This window comes from Coturnix japonica, chromosome 28, assembly GCF_001577835.2.
Source record: "Coturnix japonica isolate 7356 chromosome 28, Coturnix japonica 2.1, whole genome shotgun sequence".
NCBI lineage: Eukaryota > Metazoa > Chordata > Aves > Galliformes > Phasianidae > Coturnix > Coturnix japonica.
Genome location: NC_029543.1, coordinates 482,585 through 498,508, shown reverse-complemented (window position 1 = coordinate 498,508; position 15,924 = coordinate 482,585). Strand labels below are relative to the sequence as shown.

The 15,924-nt window shown below is 56.5% G+C and overlaps 1 protein-coding gene across 1 annotated transcript in view; it reads left to right on the top strand.

Moving 5' to 3' along the window:
• Window positions 1-15,916, top strand: part of HMG20B (high mobility group 20B) — a 16,003-nt gene extending 87 nt beyond the window's left edge. Inside the window, exons 2-10 of the mRNA XM_015886426.2 lie at window positions 12,314-12,383; window positions 13,348-13,453; window positions 13,647-13,850; window positions 14,110-14,191; window positions 14,285-14,337; window positions 14,596-14,671; window positions 14,746-14,961; window positions 15,056-15,188; window positions 15,303-15,916. Coding sequence (XP_015741912.1) covers window positions 12,346-12,383; window positions 13,348-13,453; window positions 13,647-13,850; window positions 14,110-14,191; window positions 14,285-14,337; window positions 14,596-14,671; window positions 14,746-14,961; window positions 15,056-15,188; window positions 15,303-15,315 — 921 coding nt within the window. The 5' untranslated portion in view covers window positions 12,314-12,345 and the 3' untranslated portion in view covers window positions 15,316-15,916. The remainder of the gene's footprint in view (window positions 1-12,313; window positions 12,384-13,347; window positions 13,454-13,646; window positions 13,851-14,109; window positions 14,192-14,284; window positions 14,338-14,595; window positions 14,672-14,745; window positions 14,962-15,055; window positions 15,189-15,302) is intronic.
• Window positions 15,917-15,924: the final 8 nt, after the last annotated feature.

Below are 15,924 nucleotides of genomic sequence, written 5' to 3'. Positions count from 1 at the left end.
GCACTGAAGAGAGAGCTCTGTTCCAGTCAGAAGCTGCCTGGAGAATGCCTCACTATAGCAAACCACTAGTGAGTTTCTCACGCCCCTGAGCATTCGAGAGTCCTAAGGCTTGGAGAATCGAGGCCGTGCTTAAAGAATAAATAAAAGAAATTACTTCAAGTTTTGTGTATTAAATGTTTGCACCGAGGAGCAAAAGGAAACTAATGCGGAGCGGTCTTGCGCGTGTCGGCTGGCGTAGGCTGAATTATGGATGGGCACGCGCAACACCGAGCGCGGCCGTAACGCGAGCCGGACCGGAACCAATCGTTACCTGATCAAACGGGTCAGCGCCCACGGATCGGCCACGCTTGCGCGGCAGCACGGCCGCATCCTGGACGGCAGGGGATGGGACGGGGAGTGAGCTTGCGGCACTCCCTGAGCACGTGGGGCAGCGAACTAAAGCGTGGGGATAAAGGACGGGGATGAAATGTGAATGAGCCCCCGAAGCCGCTTTGCGAGCCCCCCCCCCCTGTATCATAAATGCACCAACTCCAAAATTTGTTGGTTTTATTTTTCCACCCAAATTTATTCTACTACCCAGTCCCCATCCCGAGCCACCGAGATGGACACAGGTAGACTCCACTCGCAGAAAGAACAACCTTGCAGTGAGAGAAAAGGTGGGAGCCCAGCCCGGTTAAACCAGGAAGATCCACGTAGTGCTGTAAGAAAATAATCGCCACTCTAATAGAACGATCTGAGATGGGTGAACTGGCGCCCCAGCGCCGGCACAGCCGCTGTCACGTGGGCCCACAAAGGCAGGAGGAGAGTGTGAGCCCCAACAGCCCCAGCATGGAGGACGGAAGGAGCCTGCCCGCCTTCGGTCACCATAGCACGGGGAAGGAGGGGCAGGCAGGGCACGGAGTGATAGGCACCACAGGCAGCAGCGAAGGGAACGCGGGAGGATTATAATAAAGCAGCCACGGCCTCGAGGGCAAGCCGGGCCAGTCCGTCTTTGTTGGTCCCCAGAAGCTCGATGGTGCCTGAGCTGCACCCCCGGGGCAGGGATGAGCCGACCCCCGTCAGGGGCTGCCATTGCAGGAGCCTCCAAAGGACAGCCGTGCGGCCCGGCGGCCCCGCTCAGCAGGGCTGCGTCCTCTCACCAATGTTCACTATGGAGATGAAAGCAGTCCAGGTGGACCCGTACTGCTCTCCCCCCCCCCCCCCCCCTCGGAGCCCCCACCAAACCAACAAACCCCAGCCCTTCGCTGCCTCCGCCTACCCCCAACATCTCTCCGCAAGTCGCAAACCTTGTCTCGCTGCCAACTTAACACTCCACGCCTTCAAGGACCACTCACCCACCCCCCAACGTCACACCCACCAGTCCCCCCCAACCTCTCTACTCTCCTCTCTCCTCAACTCCACCCTTCCTTACCGTGTTTCCCAACCTGGACTGAACTGTCCCCACAAGCTAACCTCCCCCTGCAGGCACCACTCGCTGAGTCCCCTGACACCTATCTCCGACCCCACACCTGTTTACTCCTTCCCATTATGACAACACCCGCCCCATCAAGTCTGACTCTTCCCCCTCAACCTAACAGACAACGCCCTGCTTCAACACGCTCCGAGTCTCTTCACGCCACAACTTACCCCGACACCACCAGGGGTCATGCATTCTTCCCCTACAACGACAATAAATCTCCTCGGCCACACCGATTCGAGCCCGCACGCCTCTCCCCCAACGAGCAGCCCCTCCCAGTCCAACCGTGTGTGTACCTCAGCTCGTCCACAACTGTGCGACACCACCACGCTTCCACCACGTGGCTCTTGCCATCCTCCCTCTCACTCCCCTACCCCCTGACTTATTCAAAAGACACCTCGTAACAAACACGAGTACCTCTCTCGCTGCTTCACCAGAACAGCTCGGACATCTCCACTCCCCCCTCGGCACTTCCAGCCTCCTTGACTCCACCGCGCCCCTCGCCCCCAGTACCACCTACCAAACCACATTTGCCCTCCTCTGCTAACGCCGTGCTGCCTCGGAACACACCACACCACACGCTTTGACTCTCAGCGACATACATCCATCTCCTGCTCACCCCTACCCCTCCACCCATCTACCCTCCCACCCCCTACACACCCCCCCGCCTCCCCCCCCCTCTTCTCTGCTCCCGCCCCCCCCCCCTCCTCCGCCCCTGCCACCCACTACCTTCTCCAGCCAACCGCACACCCCACACCGCACACGGCCACACGCCCACACCATCACCATCTGCACGGCCGGGCCGCGGCACAGACCCCATCGCTGCCCACCACACTCCTTTCCCCCCTATGCGCCCCCTACGTAGGCCCCACTCTCTCCCTCTACCCCTCTTCTCTCTCAAAACCGCCTTCAAACCCTCCTTTCTGCCGCTTTACACGCACACCCATGACACCAGCACCCCACACTAGCACCCAGCACCATCCACACCCGCACCGACACGAAACACCGCCCAACTGCCCTCCCTCCAACCCAACTGCTCGCCACCCCCCAAAATCCCCCCCACCCCTCCAACCAACCCACACACCTCAACCACCCCGATACCTCATCCACCCAGCCTACCGGAATCCCCTCCCTTCCCCCTGGCATCTCAACCACCCAGCAACCAATCGTTCGCACCTACATCCCTCTCCCACGCTCCACCACATCCCTGCCCCTCACCTCTCCTAGACCCCCGCCGACACCCACTCCCGCCCCTACGTCACCCTCCTCTCCCTCCCCCCCCAGCCTCCGCAGCACCCCAACCAGAACTCTCCCTTGCGCCACATTCCAGTACGCTCGTCCTCTCACCTCTCCCCTCGCACCCTCCCTGACCACCATCCCCACCATCCTGTCCCCAATTTACCTACCCCGGCCCCCCCCCCCCCCAGTCTCCCCTACACCAGCCCCCCCTGGTGCTCCGAGCTCCTCCAACTCCCAACCCCCTGTCCGCCCTTCCACCCCAGGCAAACGCAACACGCAGACTGCGGGCCTTCCCTGGAGCACGATACCACCCCTACCCCCCTCGCACTGCCTCTCCGACCTACTCTCCCTCCACGCATGCCTCCCTCTCCTCCTGCCCTCCTCCTTCTCACTCCCCTCCCTCTCCTGCCTTCACCATCCCACCATACACAACACCACTCGCACAAAGCTACGGTCCCCCTTCCGCACACCCCTACCCCCCGTCTGCGCTTCACTCCTCTCCTCTGTCACCCTCGCTCGCAACTCTCCTCCCTGCACATTAGCTACAGCCACTCCACCCACCACGCACCCCACTCCCCAGTCGACCCTTTCTCCCCTTGTCTCTGCTCCCCACATGCCCCACCACTTCTTCCAATCACGTTCGTCAGCGACAGCTAAAGCCCACATTCCGACCGGAGTAGCCACCCTCCCCCGGAGAGCCCTCATCACGTCCTCAGTGTCCTCCTCTCGGGCATTGTTTTTCCTGGACACCCCACCAGGTGCTCGCACACCCTAATTAACGGGGTCCCTAGCCCCTCTCCCATCTCCTGCCTTAATTCGGTCTCGCTGTTGTCCTACGCTCCCGCTGGGCGGCGCTAGTAAGGCAGTAGAGCGTAAGCTCCACTTATAGCATTGCTCCGCCTTACTGCCGTCTGCACTTCACATCATCTTAGCCTGGGCCCCAATCGAGACGGCTGCCATGTCAGGCCCGTGCTTAACACACGCGGCGCAAGATAATGCCGGACTGCGTTTTCTTAGTGCGAGCACCGCCGGAGGTGGCCTCCCCCCTGCGCCCGACCTCCACACATCACAGATCTGGTATATGGCTCTCTCCAGCAAAGGCCAACTGTGGCACAGAACTGGCGCTTTCGCGAGAACTCCTGTTCTAAACACCCTCTGCATGCACGCTCATACAGAGATGAGGTGTAGTCACACTCGAGTCACGCGAGTGAAGCCTCAATCCTAGCCGACGATAATGAAGGTCACTCGTAGCACTCCACTGGCAGTGGAGTTCCTTCGCTTATCGCCTAATAGAGACGAGTGATGACGGGCATGCCGTAGCACTTTGTATACTCGCTATGGGAGTGCTGCAAACACCGAGCGTGGTTGCTTCTGTGCAAAGTGATGAGCCAGCAAGCAGCAGTGTATGAACATGATCTTGACGCCATATAAGTGATATGAAAGTCCGGAAGCAAGGAGCTTTTCAGTGACATGTATCCATGTGCGTAGCGGCTCCTCCACCACAAGATGGCCATTGTGGGTGCAGAGAGATATAGATTCAAGAAGGATTAGCTACCCCTGAGAAGAGCTCTGACTTTATGAGAGACTACCTCCACTGTGGTCTCACTCACAGGATTACTCCATATGGATGACCAACTTCATTATTTCTTCTTTGTTTTTCTTGAGAAGAGGCGAGGAATATTCACACGTGCTCCTCTCGAGCTACCATATCACACCGCGCCTCACTACTCATCTAATGTTCTACACCATAGGGTGGCGTGAGAGATGTTGGGCAGTAACGTCGTGAACGGAATAGCAGTCTGAGTGAGTCATACTTCGTGCAGACATGGGTTTATGGTCTGGCTAGGTTTGGCTCGTTCAACTCAGCTCATTCTGGTGGCGCAGTATTCATTTTCACGCAGTCGATACAGTCTGCTTTGTCTCTGCGAATTTCGCACAATCGTATTTGTCCTCACTCCTTTCATCGCGCCTTACGAATGTAGAGGCAGATCCAAGGCGTCTTGCCTTATTTGGAGCAGTGGTTTCTGAATCAGCACTCGTGCACATCTAGGTGCCCAAGGCTGGGCCACGCGTCAAGCGCGTGCGAGTTAGTTCCTATGCGGATATACTAGGAGTTCCTTCAAACCTACGTATTCAACTTTCCAGGCAGAAGTGGATGCGATTGCCCCATGCGTGTACGTACAGGTGACGCGCGTCGGTGAGCTGCACTTCGAGGGCTGAGTTCTAGTTTGGGCCCCTCATACAAGACAGACGTGAGGCCCTGAGGCCATGTCCAGAGAAGCGGCAGGCAGAGCGTGAGGGATCTCGGAGGCACAATGTGTGTGGGAGTGCTGAGGGAACTGGGGTTGTTCAGTTCTGGGAAGAAGAGAAGATCAGGGGACGATCCTTACTCCGGTCCTGCGGCTCAAGGAGGAAACTTGAAAGGAAGGTGCTGGGTGAGGGATCGAGCTGAGGGGCGGCAGCGCGCAGGCCACAGTATTAGGAACCAAGAGGTAAATGGTTCGTTCAAAGACTTCACACGAGGGACAGAGCGAGTGAGGGTATTAGGTCATAGATGTTCTTCCTCTGAAAGAGTGGTGCTTGCAGTGGCCACACTGCACTTGGGAGGTGGGTGGAGTCACCGTCTCTGGTGGTGTTCTAAGAACTGTTGTGGGATGTGGTTAGTGGGCAACGGTGGGGGTGGGTGATGGTAGACAAGATGATCTTAATGTGTCTTCCAGCCTTAATGATTCTACGATTGTACCTGTACAAGAAGTTGTTTTACTGCTTGAGAACGATACGGACCCCCTTCCGCGCCCCCGCAGGCCTCGTCACGGCGCTGCCCCCGGCTGCTTCCCACTGCTTCCGCGGTCAGAGGCGCGCAGCGCCTTAAAGCACGAGGCTCTCGAGTTCTCCTCGCACTCTGCCGCCACTGACCACAGCCATCTTCTCGTGGCGTGGGGGGCGCAGCAACGCCGCCTGCGGCGCGTGCTGGCTCGGAGAGCAATGGGAAAGTCGATACGTGGTCCAGGAGCGGCAAGCATCCGCGGACTCGGACGCTATTGCGTCAGATCGAGCTCGCGCACGTCCGCCCCGGGTGGATGCACGCCGGACTGCGGGGCCCCAGACGACGGAGCGGCTCCGCAAGTACCTGATTTGCCGGGCCAGCTCACCCGCGCCTGTTGCGGACGTCTTCTTGTCACGAGCTCCGCGTGAGCGGGGGCGCTTGCGCCGGGCGAGCCGAGGCCGAGGCGGGCGGCGGGCGGGGGGTCGGGGGTTGAACTCGTGGCTCGCCCACGTCTTCACCGACTGGGGTTGCCGCATTGTAAGGCGCCCAGCGCTCGCGGAGGCGCGGTACGAGAGAGGGAGCGGCAGCATAGTTCTTGGCGGAAGGAGGCACCCGGGACACCGCATCCTGCCCGGCTCGCCAGCCATCAAAGTGGGTGCGCCGCGGCGAGCGCCACTGTGCACGCGGCCACGTCTGGTAGAGCCGGTTCGCGACGCGGGCCAGGCCTTGCGTGAGAAGGGGGGTGGCACTTGGCGGCGCTCCCCACCCCGGGTCTGGTTTCTCGCCTCAGCCCCTCCTGGAGCACCTGCCCCGAGTAGCCCGGGCTCCGGGGGCCCTAACCCCATGGGCAAAGCAACCACCTCTCACCTGTCGTGCCCCACGTGTACACGTCGCCATCCTGCCGGTCCGCTGCTGAGGGTGTTTTACCCAGGTTCAAGTTCCGAAGCGAGTTCCGTTTGCTTCCGAGCTGTTCTCGGCAGAGGTTTTCCTCGCGTCCCCTCGACTACCAAAGGATATAAGCGAACGCGTGACAAGTGCCTTACCCTGCCCAAGAGAGATCGCTCCCTGCCCGGCTCCAGCGGTTCCCTGTCCAGCAGGCGTGGCCATCCCGAACACAGGGCTAGCACTCAAATCGAGCATAGAACTCTACGCGCACAGCACACAGCGATGTTTGTGACTTCGCGTTATTATGCTCCTCGGTATTGTCCTCGCGGTTCACATATCTCGTATGCCGCACAGTTCCAGAGCTCGCTGCTGGTATTTTTGGCTTACTCCAGACCACTGTTCATTGAAGTTACAGAGGCTGAAGTGCGAGCGCGCTCACCAGGCTGTGTCTGGGAAGGACTCAGACATTTACTAGGGTCCGAGGGTATTAAAACACCTGAGAGAGAGCGCACGTCCTGCTGGGCCAACAGATCACAGCAAAATCACTCTAACTACACATGCCTGCTCCGCGACGCCCCCACCAGAGCTGTAGTTGCCTACAGTGGGGAAGCGAGGGAGGGAGGCCCTACAACACTGGTTCTCCAATTTCTCACAGACCTAAGAGGCACTCGAGAGCAATGCAGACCACACATGTAGAGGCTCCCTCAGCAAGAACATCCTGAGAAAGAGCCAAGCATCTGTCTTGTGTCACAAGGATGGCGCCACTAACTCGTCGACCAATGATTACATATCTATGAATAGATGCACATTTGGAAATCATTAATACCAACTCTTTACGCATCACTCCTCATTAGCAAGAGAAAAAAAATCACAGTGAGATGGATAGGGGCAGTATGTGTTTTGGTAGCCTCTCACTCGAGTTCCAGACGCAGCACAGCATGGGCTAATTGAACTTCCACAGTGAGGACAGCTTCATAGAATAGTGACTTAGAATGTAGATAACTCCCACTAACTTGTATAGATTTGGCGTGTAGAGTAGCAGCTAATTGCCCACGTATCACACTGGCAGCACGATAGAACGGGAAACAGAATGACTTTGAACTACTTGAATCATTAATCATCTTGTATACTTCCATCTTTCAGCAAAGAGAGTTTCTTTGTAGCAACTTTAGCGGAAAGCTAAACTCACACGAATGTGCAAGCCACTGCGGGGCTGTGAGCATCAGCGTCCGACTTATGGCGCTGAGACAGGAACAGTTCTGTGAGCGTGAGGTGAGGGTCCACTTGCAGTGTGATTTCTGTTCTTTGCTCGCTTCTCTGCCTGCAACTGTTCTGATATCCTAGAGACAACAACATAATTATAGTAAGGAATCGAGCACATGAGCTAGACCAGCCTCTTGACACTCTTTTGGAACACTGTCATATTAAACGCTCATTATACGGGCTGCGACTTTTACTGAGAGCCGTTGGCTAGAGCAGAAGGAGAGAGGGATCCATTTGATTCCCTCTCTCTCTCTAAACCTCGCTTGTGCTCTGGCACAACTCCCTCTTCCTTCGATCACCAGAAAGTAAGAGAACTGGTTTGGTCCCACTGCCATTGGACGTAAACGAGATAAAAGCAAAGAAAAAATGGCGACATGCAGGGGTTTATTATCGATGTAGAGTGAAGCAACAGCGAGAACGCCACTTGTGAGCAGTGTCTCTCTCACATGACTGACAGCAAAATGTAATGCTTTCCATGTGGGACACTCAATTCATGGGTGTACTCGCCCACGACACGTGGAGCCTGCAGTTGGCAAGCTCCAGGCAGAAACCCACACAGAGAGTGGATGCGAGCATGTGTAAACGCATAATAGCATTCGCGTGACACAGGAAACGATAATGATAGGATTACGCATTGCTACGAATTGGCTCACAGATTTGGGCTCGCTGGCTCTCTCCATCACCCATCCATCACTATTCACATCTAATCCGCGCTTCACTCTTGTGTGTGTGTTGTAAAGTATCCTCCCGCGTGCTACGTCAGACGCCACTCCACCTGTTCTCTTTATTTGATTGTGAATGCTATCCGCAGACTGAGAGACCGGATATCAGCTCCCGAAGAGAGCCATTTCCACGAGCTCACAACGAGAATGAAAGCACACCCCAGAGACGTGTTTCCATTCTGGTCGAGATCAGAGATATTAGTGTGACTCGATTTCGGAACTGATATACCAGTTGGACATTTGAGGAGCATGCTTGTGTGCGCTATATCCAATACTACCAATTCCACTCTATTCGAACACAAAACATCTAACACGACACTCCATGAGAGATTATGATGCCTTGCACGAGACCATTAAACAATAAGACACTAGCGCAGCCGATCTGTTCCATCTCAGATCTCTACATCCTATGACCACTCAACTAGCATCGAGCCACACTCAGTGGGTGCAGAGAGTGAGAAGTGAAAACAGACAAAGGACTGAATCTCTTTGCCTCGGAGTCTGAACTTGCCGAAAGCGACCCAATCCTACCCGCGTCATTGCGCTTATTTCCTCGTGTGCGCACACCCCCAGATGTCCCCACAACAGATCTGTATGCAACGCTAGAGAGTCATCGCCTGGCGCTACGCGATCACAGAGCACGTGTTTAAGTTGAGAGAACACAAGCACCCCAACTACGTCTACACGCGACAAGAATCCGCTGAGGGAGTCATTACACGCTCACACCATCACACACCCGTAAAACCATTACTATGGAGAGCACTCTACAAACTCGACAAGAATACACCAACCGAACTCATCGACAGGAAAGCGAGCCCCATCGTATAGCAAATATATAGAATCCCAGGTCTTCCACAGCTCACACCTCTGAGCAACACTAGCAACACTGAGGCATATAGAGGTCATGAGGTCAGCTATTCTAGTCCACGACGACTGAGAGTTATTGGGTATTATATAACTGCAGTGCGAGGTCAATAAATGAGGGACTTTTCACGTACAGAGCCCTCATCCTCCAACTCGATGTAGCGGCGAGAGCGATACTAGTGGTGGCGCATTATAGCTATAGCTCAAAGAACAGCTTAGTCGACATTTGATCCTCTTATAATGCCGATTCTCCGTTGACTCTGTCGAGAGGAGAAGCAAGTATAGGCATCTATTATAGAGCCAATCAGGGCAGAGAGAACAAGAATGTTGATTTAGCAGCAACTCGTGATATCTGGAGAGGCTTGGAACAGAAGCGTCACACAAGCCATTGTCATACAGCGAAGCCTCAATCACATCTCATCTTTCACACGATCAGAGAGAAACCCTTATGAAACTTGAGAGTGTGAGGATATCAATACTATATCAAATCCGCTAGACCACTTTCGTGTGCATGACATTCGTAGAGTGAGAGTTACTAGCGTCTTGTCTAAAGGTGGACTGGTAAACACTCTTCGACTGTAAAACTATGTTCTAAAGATAGAGTGTGCAATTGATCACAGAGAAAAGTATAGATAGCAGTACCACGTCTTACGTAGCGAGTATTCTCGGCAATCTTGGCCCTGTGTCTCTGTGAAGTAGAAAATATTTTCATAGAACGCGCAAGTGTACATAATATACTACTGTAAAAGCAATTGCACTAATGATACGCTATCGTTACAGACTTCGGCACCACAACACCGAGAGAATTGGTTTAACTGATAGGAGCAGAGCCACTCTCTATCCAGTATAGCTTGTGTTCTTCATCCTGCACGCCAGCGATTGCTCTCTAGACAGTGACGATACAAGAGTACACACCCACAACGCATGCCGACTTCTGGTACTCTCTTGGGAGTAGTGTGACTCGGTTCATTCAGTAACGTGGTTGGGTGCGCTTTCTGTCATAATGTGGCCATCTGTAGATGGAAGAGCCAGTAGAGATTCCCCTTACCACTGTGGCACACACAACCATTAAGTGCAGCGCCAGCCACCATTATCTTTCTGGCCGGCGGCAAACTTTAGTGAGTCCCACCCTGGTACATGTCTCACTTTCAAAAGACTGAGGTGTATTCACACGAATTGAGCAGGGATGAACAAGGACAGAGACGAAGAAGAGAGTGAGAATATGTGATCAGACTGATTTTGACTAAAGAGGAGCCAGCCAGGTAGAGAGTCGGTTACCTGCTCGAGTATAAAGAGTGAACACCATGTTTGGTCATAAAAGTGGTGTGTGAGTGAACTGCAAGTCGCACATCATGCTCCAGCGACGAATGGGCCTGTGGGCATCATGAATAAAACTGCAAAGGGTGGTCAAGCTCTTTACGGTCATCCTTCATATGAGTGCCGGAACGAGCGAGGTTTGTCTGCTTATCGTCAATGCGTGTGTGCAGCCCTAGCGAGGGATATACATGGCATGTACTTGTGAAGAGCCAGATACCACACCATCAGGGCAGCAACATGAGAGCTTAGAAAACACCTACGATAGTTACATCTTTCTAAAGTTTGGCCATGCATTGGCTTCTCCGTAAGCCTAGCGAGTATGACCCAAAAATTGCACCCTTATTGAGAACACAAATCCCAACGCCTTGTTTAGCTTCGAGAGCCTACTAGCTAATTACATCTCTAAAAACGGCAAGTACGCCAACAAATGAGAAAAATAACAAGTCTGCGTCTTCATGCGCAATCCTCCCCTCAGCAGATCGCCAAAAGCCTCCTCATTTCTCCATACCCTCGCGCACTTTCTCTGAGGCCATCTGCAGAAGCGAAAACAGCTGAAAACAGCAAGAGTCTCAAATCCCACAATAATCTCTCCAATGTGATGCAGATCCTCATCGTCTACGGAGTGACCATGCATGCACCACTCGTGCCCAACAAAATTACGCCTCACTAGTTGGACAGTGCTCTTTCAGGCACATTTGGTCATATGATCCTGACCTGAAGCATCATCCATTTCCGGTACCCAGCTCCCAATAGGACCTCACTTCAATCTATCACCTCCACATCAATCATTCCACACACTCCTATGGTGCACAGGTCATTACCTCATGCTCGCCCCAGCCTCTCACATATTCAAACGGAATGAGACCCACAGGAGCAAATAATAGTCACTCAGTACGCCTAGCCCACAGCACGAGGCATCAAGGTGACCGAGCTGGTATTCGGCATGAGCCACTCACTCCTACCAGCACACATGACACATTCAGATTTTCCCTATCCTATGTCCTCTACACATCGAGCTTCCCCTCGAAGGAGACCTCCACCACAATGCACGACCTCATCCCTAAGCATACGAGGGTGCCCACCATTCACCCCAGCAGTTCCCCTCCCCATTCACCCCCCCAATGTTTCCCCATTCACCGCCCATTTCTCCCCTCCAAGACCCATTTACCCCCCATGATCCCAAAAATATGTCAAGTCACAAGTCGCCGAATTGCGGAAACACTCGCAAAGTTAGGGTGAAAGTGAGGATTGGATTTATATTCCACCTTCAGTTCAGGCATCCGAGGAGTCCGAGCTCTTAACTACTAGCTCTTTATCACCGCTCAGGTTTTCTGCAGTCTAGGAGCAGTTTCTGTCCAGTTCAGCTTTGCGGGGAAAGCAGAAACCACTCTGAGCCCCCGAGCCACAGCGGCCCCCAAGCCCCCCAGCCCAGGCCAGGCCCCTTTCCACCCCTCTCCCCCCCACACCCCCACCTTCCCCGTTCCCCCCCCATTGGGCCCCCCATTGGGATCCCCCCCATTACCCCCATTCCCCCACCTCGTGGTGGGGGAACTGCTGGGTGTGAATGGAGGCCATGGGGGGGATGGATGGAGTTGGGGGGTGTCACAGGGGGGAGATTTGTGGGGGTGAATGGGGGTCTGTGGTGGGAACCGCTGGGGTTGGATGGGAGAGCTGGGGGGCTTTGGGCTCTGGGGGTTGGGAGCGATGTCCTTTGGGTCTGGGGGTTTCTTGGCCCAGGGGGGGTTTAATTGGGGACTGTGGCTTCCAGGGACCCCAAGTGACGTCTGTGGGTTTGTCCCTCAGGGTCTGACTCCGAGTGACCCCGGCAGCCCATGGCCCACAGCGCGAAGCAGCCGCCCGCAGTGATGCTGTAAGTGCCCCCAGTGCCGCCATCGGGGCTGTCCCACAGTCACACACCTGGTGCCATTCAGGTCCGTGTTCGTGTCCATTTGGGTGCTCAGCACCACGCTCTGCCTGTCACCTGCCCCGAGCACACCCCAGCTGTGCAGGGTGCAGTGCCCCCCCCCGAGGGGCTGTGGTTCGAGCAGGACCCTGCCTGGAACACACTGACATCCCAAAGCGACCTGTGGCACGACAGGAATGTGGGGGAGGCTGAGCAGCTCCCAGCACATTCCGTGGTGGAGCTGTAGGTTCGTTAGGGCTGATAACGGAGCTGAGGCCTCACAGAGACACAGGAGCAGATTGCCCAGGAAGCACAAGGTCCATTCGCCATCCCATCAGCTGTGGGAGCAGCACCCAGCAGAACAGGCCCCACCAAAGCAGAGGTTGATTGTACCCCATGTAGGATCATCTGATGGGCTGGGGGCTCTGTGCAGGGCTGGGTTCACACCCAGTGTGTGGTGTGACAGTGCAATGAGCCGCGGGGCCGGCCTGGATCCATCCAGCTTTGAGCATTAATCCACATTTCCTCTCCCTCGTGGGGTCTGTGCTGACCCGGCGCCATTTCATCCATCTTGTGACTCTGATGAAAGTGCAAATTAATGATGTTTGCGTGGAAAACCGATGTTCTTCACGGCTCCGTCCTTGTGGCTGTGATGTGGTTGGGTGTGTTCGCGTGGGACGCAGCCAGCGTGGGATTGATGTGTCTGGGCAGCGCGTCCCGTCCTGCTGTGGGATCAAAGGGACAACGGTGCCACGGGAAGGAGCCGGGGGAGATGCTGTGATGTGGGCAGAGCTGCTCAGTGTGGGGCTGCTGGGTCGTGTGGGGATGGAAGTGGGGCTGGGGTTTGGGGGCACTGGTTGGGTTGGGTTGGCTGCTGCTGGGGTGTTGCAGTGCTGCTATGGCCCGTCCCGATGGTCCTTTCTGTCTGCAGGCACGGCACGGGCAAGGCTCAGCATGGCAACTTCCTGGTGGCCATCAAACAGGAGAAGGGGGAGGCGGCTCGTGCCAGCGGGGAGAAGCCACACGGTGAGGAGGAGGTGAGCAGCGGCCTCTGAGGGCCCTTCGTGCATGGACCGACCTGCTCCATCCCTCAGCTCCATCCTGGGCTGAGCTGCACTGCAGGGCTGGGCAGACCCATGGGCAGAGCTGTGGTTTGGAGCGCAGCGTCCCTGTGCTCCCACCAACACCCCCTTGTCCTTTTCTTGTCCTGTTACATCCTCGGGACACCAGCCGGTGAAGAAGAGGGGTTGGCCAAAGGGCAAGAAGAGGAAGAAGATCCTTCCCAACGGCCCCAAGGCCCCGGTGACGGGCTACGTGCGATTCCTGAACGAGCGGCGCGAGCAGATCCGCACCCAACACCCCGACCTGCCCTTCCCTGAGATCACCAAGATGCTGGGGGCCGAGTGGAGCAAACTGCAGCTCTCAGAGAAGCAGGTAACGGGTCCCTCATCCTGCAGGGCAGCGCTCTCCAAAGGGTCCTGCACCTTCCTGCTCCTCCTGGGAGCTCCTGCCCTGTGCTGGGAATGGCCGTGCCCCATCTCGGTGTGTTGGGAGCAGAATCTTTGTGTACATGGGGTCTGGGCACCAAAATGTTTCCTGGGAGCCTGTCCCGGTGCTGCTGGGCCTCAAGGTGTGGGATGGGGTCACACTGGGAGCTGCTGCTGGGCCGGGCTGAGTGTTGCTGTGGCCGCAGCGTTACCTGGACGAAGCAGAGCGGGAGAAGCAGCAATACATGAAGGAGCTGCGGGAATACCAGGAGAAGAAGATCAAAAAAGGTGTGTTGTGTTGCTGCGTTGCTGCCCTGTGCTCGGGATGCAGCCGGGGGGACCTGGGGGGTCTCCTGGGGGTAACCTGCTCCTTCTTACCAGAGGACGCCGGCTCTGCGGCAGCAAACACTCTGCTGAACGGGCACCCGCACAAGGTGAGGCCACGTGGGGAAACAGGAGCGTGGTGCTGCTGGGGTTGGACCCCGGGATGGGTGAGGAGGGGCTGAGGGAGAACCAGGGTGGGCTCCAGGGCCCCCAGTTCCAACTGAAACGGAGCCTGGAGCTGCAGGAGGCGGCACACGGCAATGCCCAGCCTGCAGCTCCTTGTCCTCAGGGTGGGGACATGGGATGGGACACGGGGTGGGATGGGACACAGGGTCCTCCTGCCTCACCCATCCCCTGCTGCCCCCCAGGCCGGCGAGTGCAGCGATGCCTTCTCTACCTTCGACGTTCCCATCTTCACAGAGGAGTTCCTGGACCAAAACAAAGGTGTGGGGCTGGAGGAGGGGCTGACTTTGGGCTGGGTATCACCGAGCCCCGCTGATCCCGCTCTGTCCCTGCAGCCCGGGAGGCCGAGCTGCGGCGCCTGCGGAAGATGAACACGGAGTTTGAGGAGCAGAACGCCATCCTGCAGAAACACACGGAGAGCATGAACTGCGCCAAGGAGAAGCTGGAGCAGGAGCTGGCGCAGGAGGAGAGGCAGACGTTGGCCCTGCAGCAGCAGCTGCAGTCGGTGCGACAGGCGCTCACCACCAGCTTCGCCTCCCTCCCCATCCCCGGTGAGTGTGGGGCAGCGTTGGTGCAGGACGTGGGACCCGCAGTCGGGGTCTCATCCCATTATGGATGGGGACTTCACTGATCTCTGCCCCACAGGCACTGGGGAGACCCCGACGCTGAGCACCCTGGACTTCTACATGGCCAAGCTGCACAGCGCCATCGAGAGCAACCCGCTGCAGCACGAGAAGCTGGTGGTCCGCATCAAGGAGATCCTGTCCCGCATTGCCAGGTGGGTCCCCTATGTGTCCTGATGTGGGTGCAGGGGGAGGTTGGGGCCGTGCCCACGTTGCTGTGGGACAGGAGAGCAGAACTGGGTCACCTGGCACTGCCTTCATCTCCATAGTGAACATTTGTGAGAGGACCAGTCCCTGCCTGAGCCCGGGGCCGGCCGGGCCGCAGCGCTGTCCTTTGGAGCTCCTGCAATGGCAGCCCCTGCTGGGGGTCCGGCTCATCCCCTGCACCCCGGGGTGACACCTCAGCACCTCGAGCTTCTGGGGACCAACAGGACGGACCTGGCCCGCGCTGCCTCGAGGCCGTGGCTGCTTTATTTAATCCTCCCCGTTCCCTTCGCTGCTGCCTGTGGTGCCTTCAGCTCCGTGCCCCTGCCTGCCCCTCCTTCCCCGTGCTATGGGACCAGGCGGGGCAGCTCCTTCCCCTCCATGCTGGGGGCTGTGGGGCTCCACCCCTCCCTGCCTTTGTGGGACCACGGTGACAGCGGCTGTGCCGGCGCTGGGGCTGCCAGTCACCCATCTCAGATCGTTCTATTAGAGTGGCTTATTTTCTTACCAGCACTACGTGGATCCTTCCTGGGTTTAACCCGGGCTGGGCTCCCACCCTTTTCTCTCACCTGCAAGGTTGGTTCTTTCTGCAGTGGAGTCTCCTGGTCGCCATCTCGTGGGCTCGGGATGGGGACGGGAGTGAATAAATTTGGGGAAAAATAAACCAAACAATTTTGGAGTTGGTGC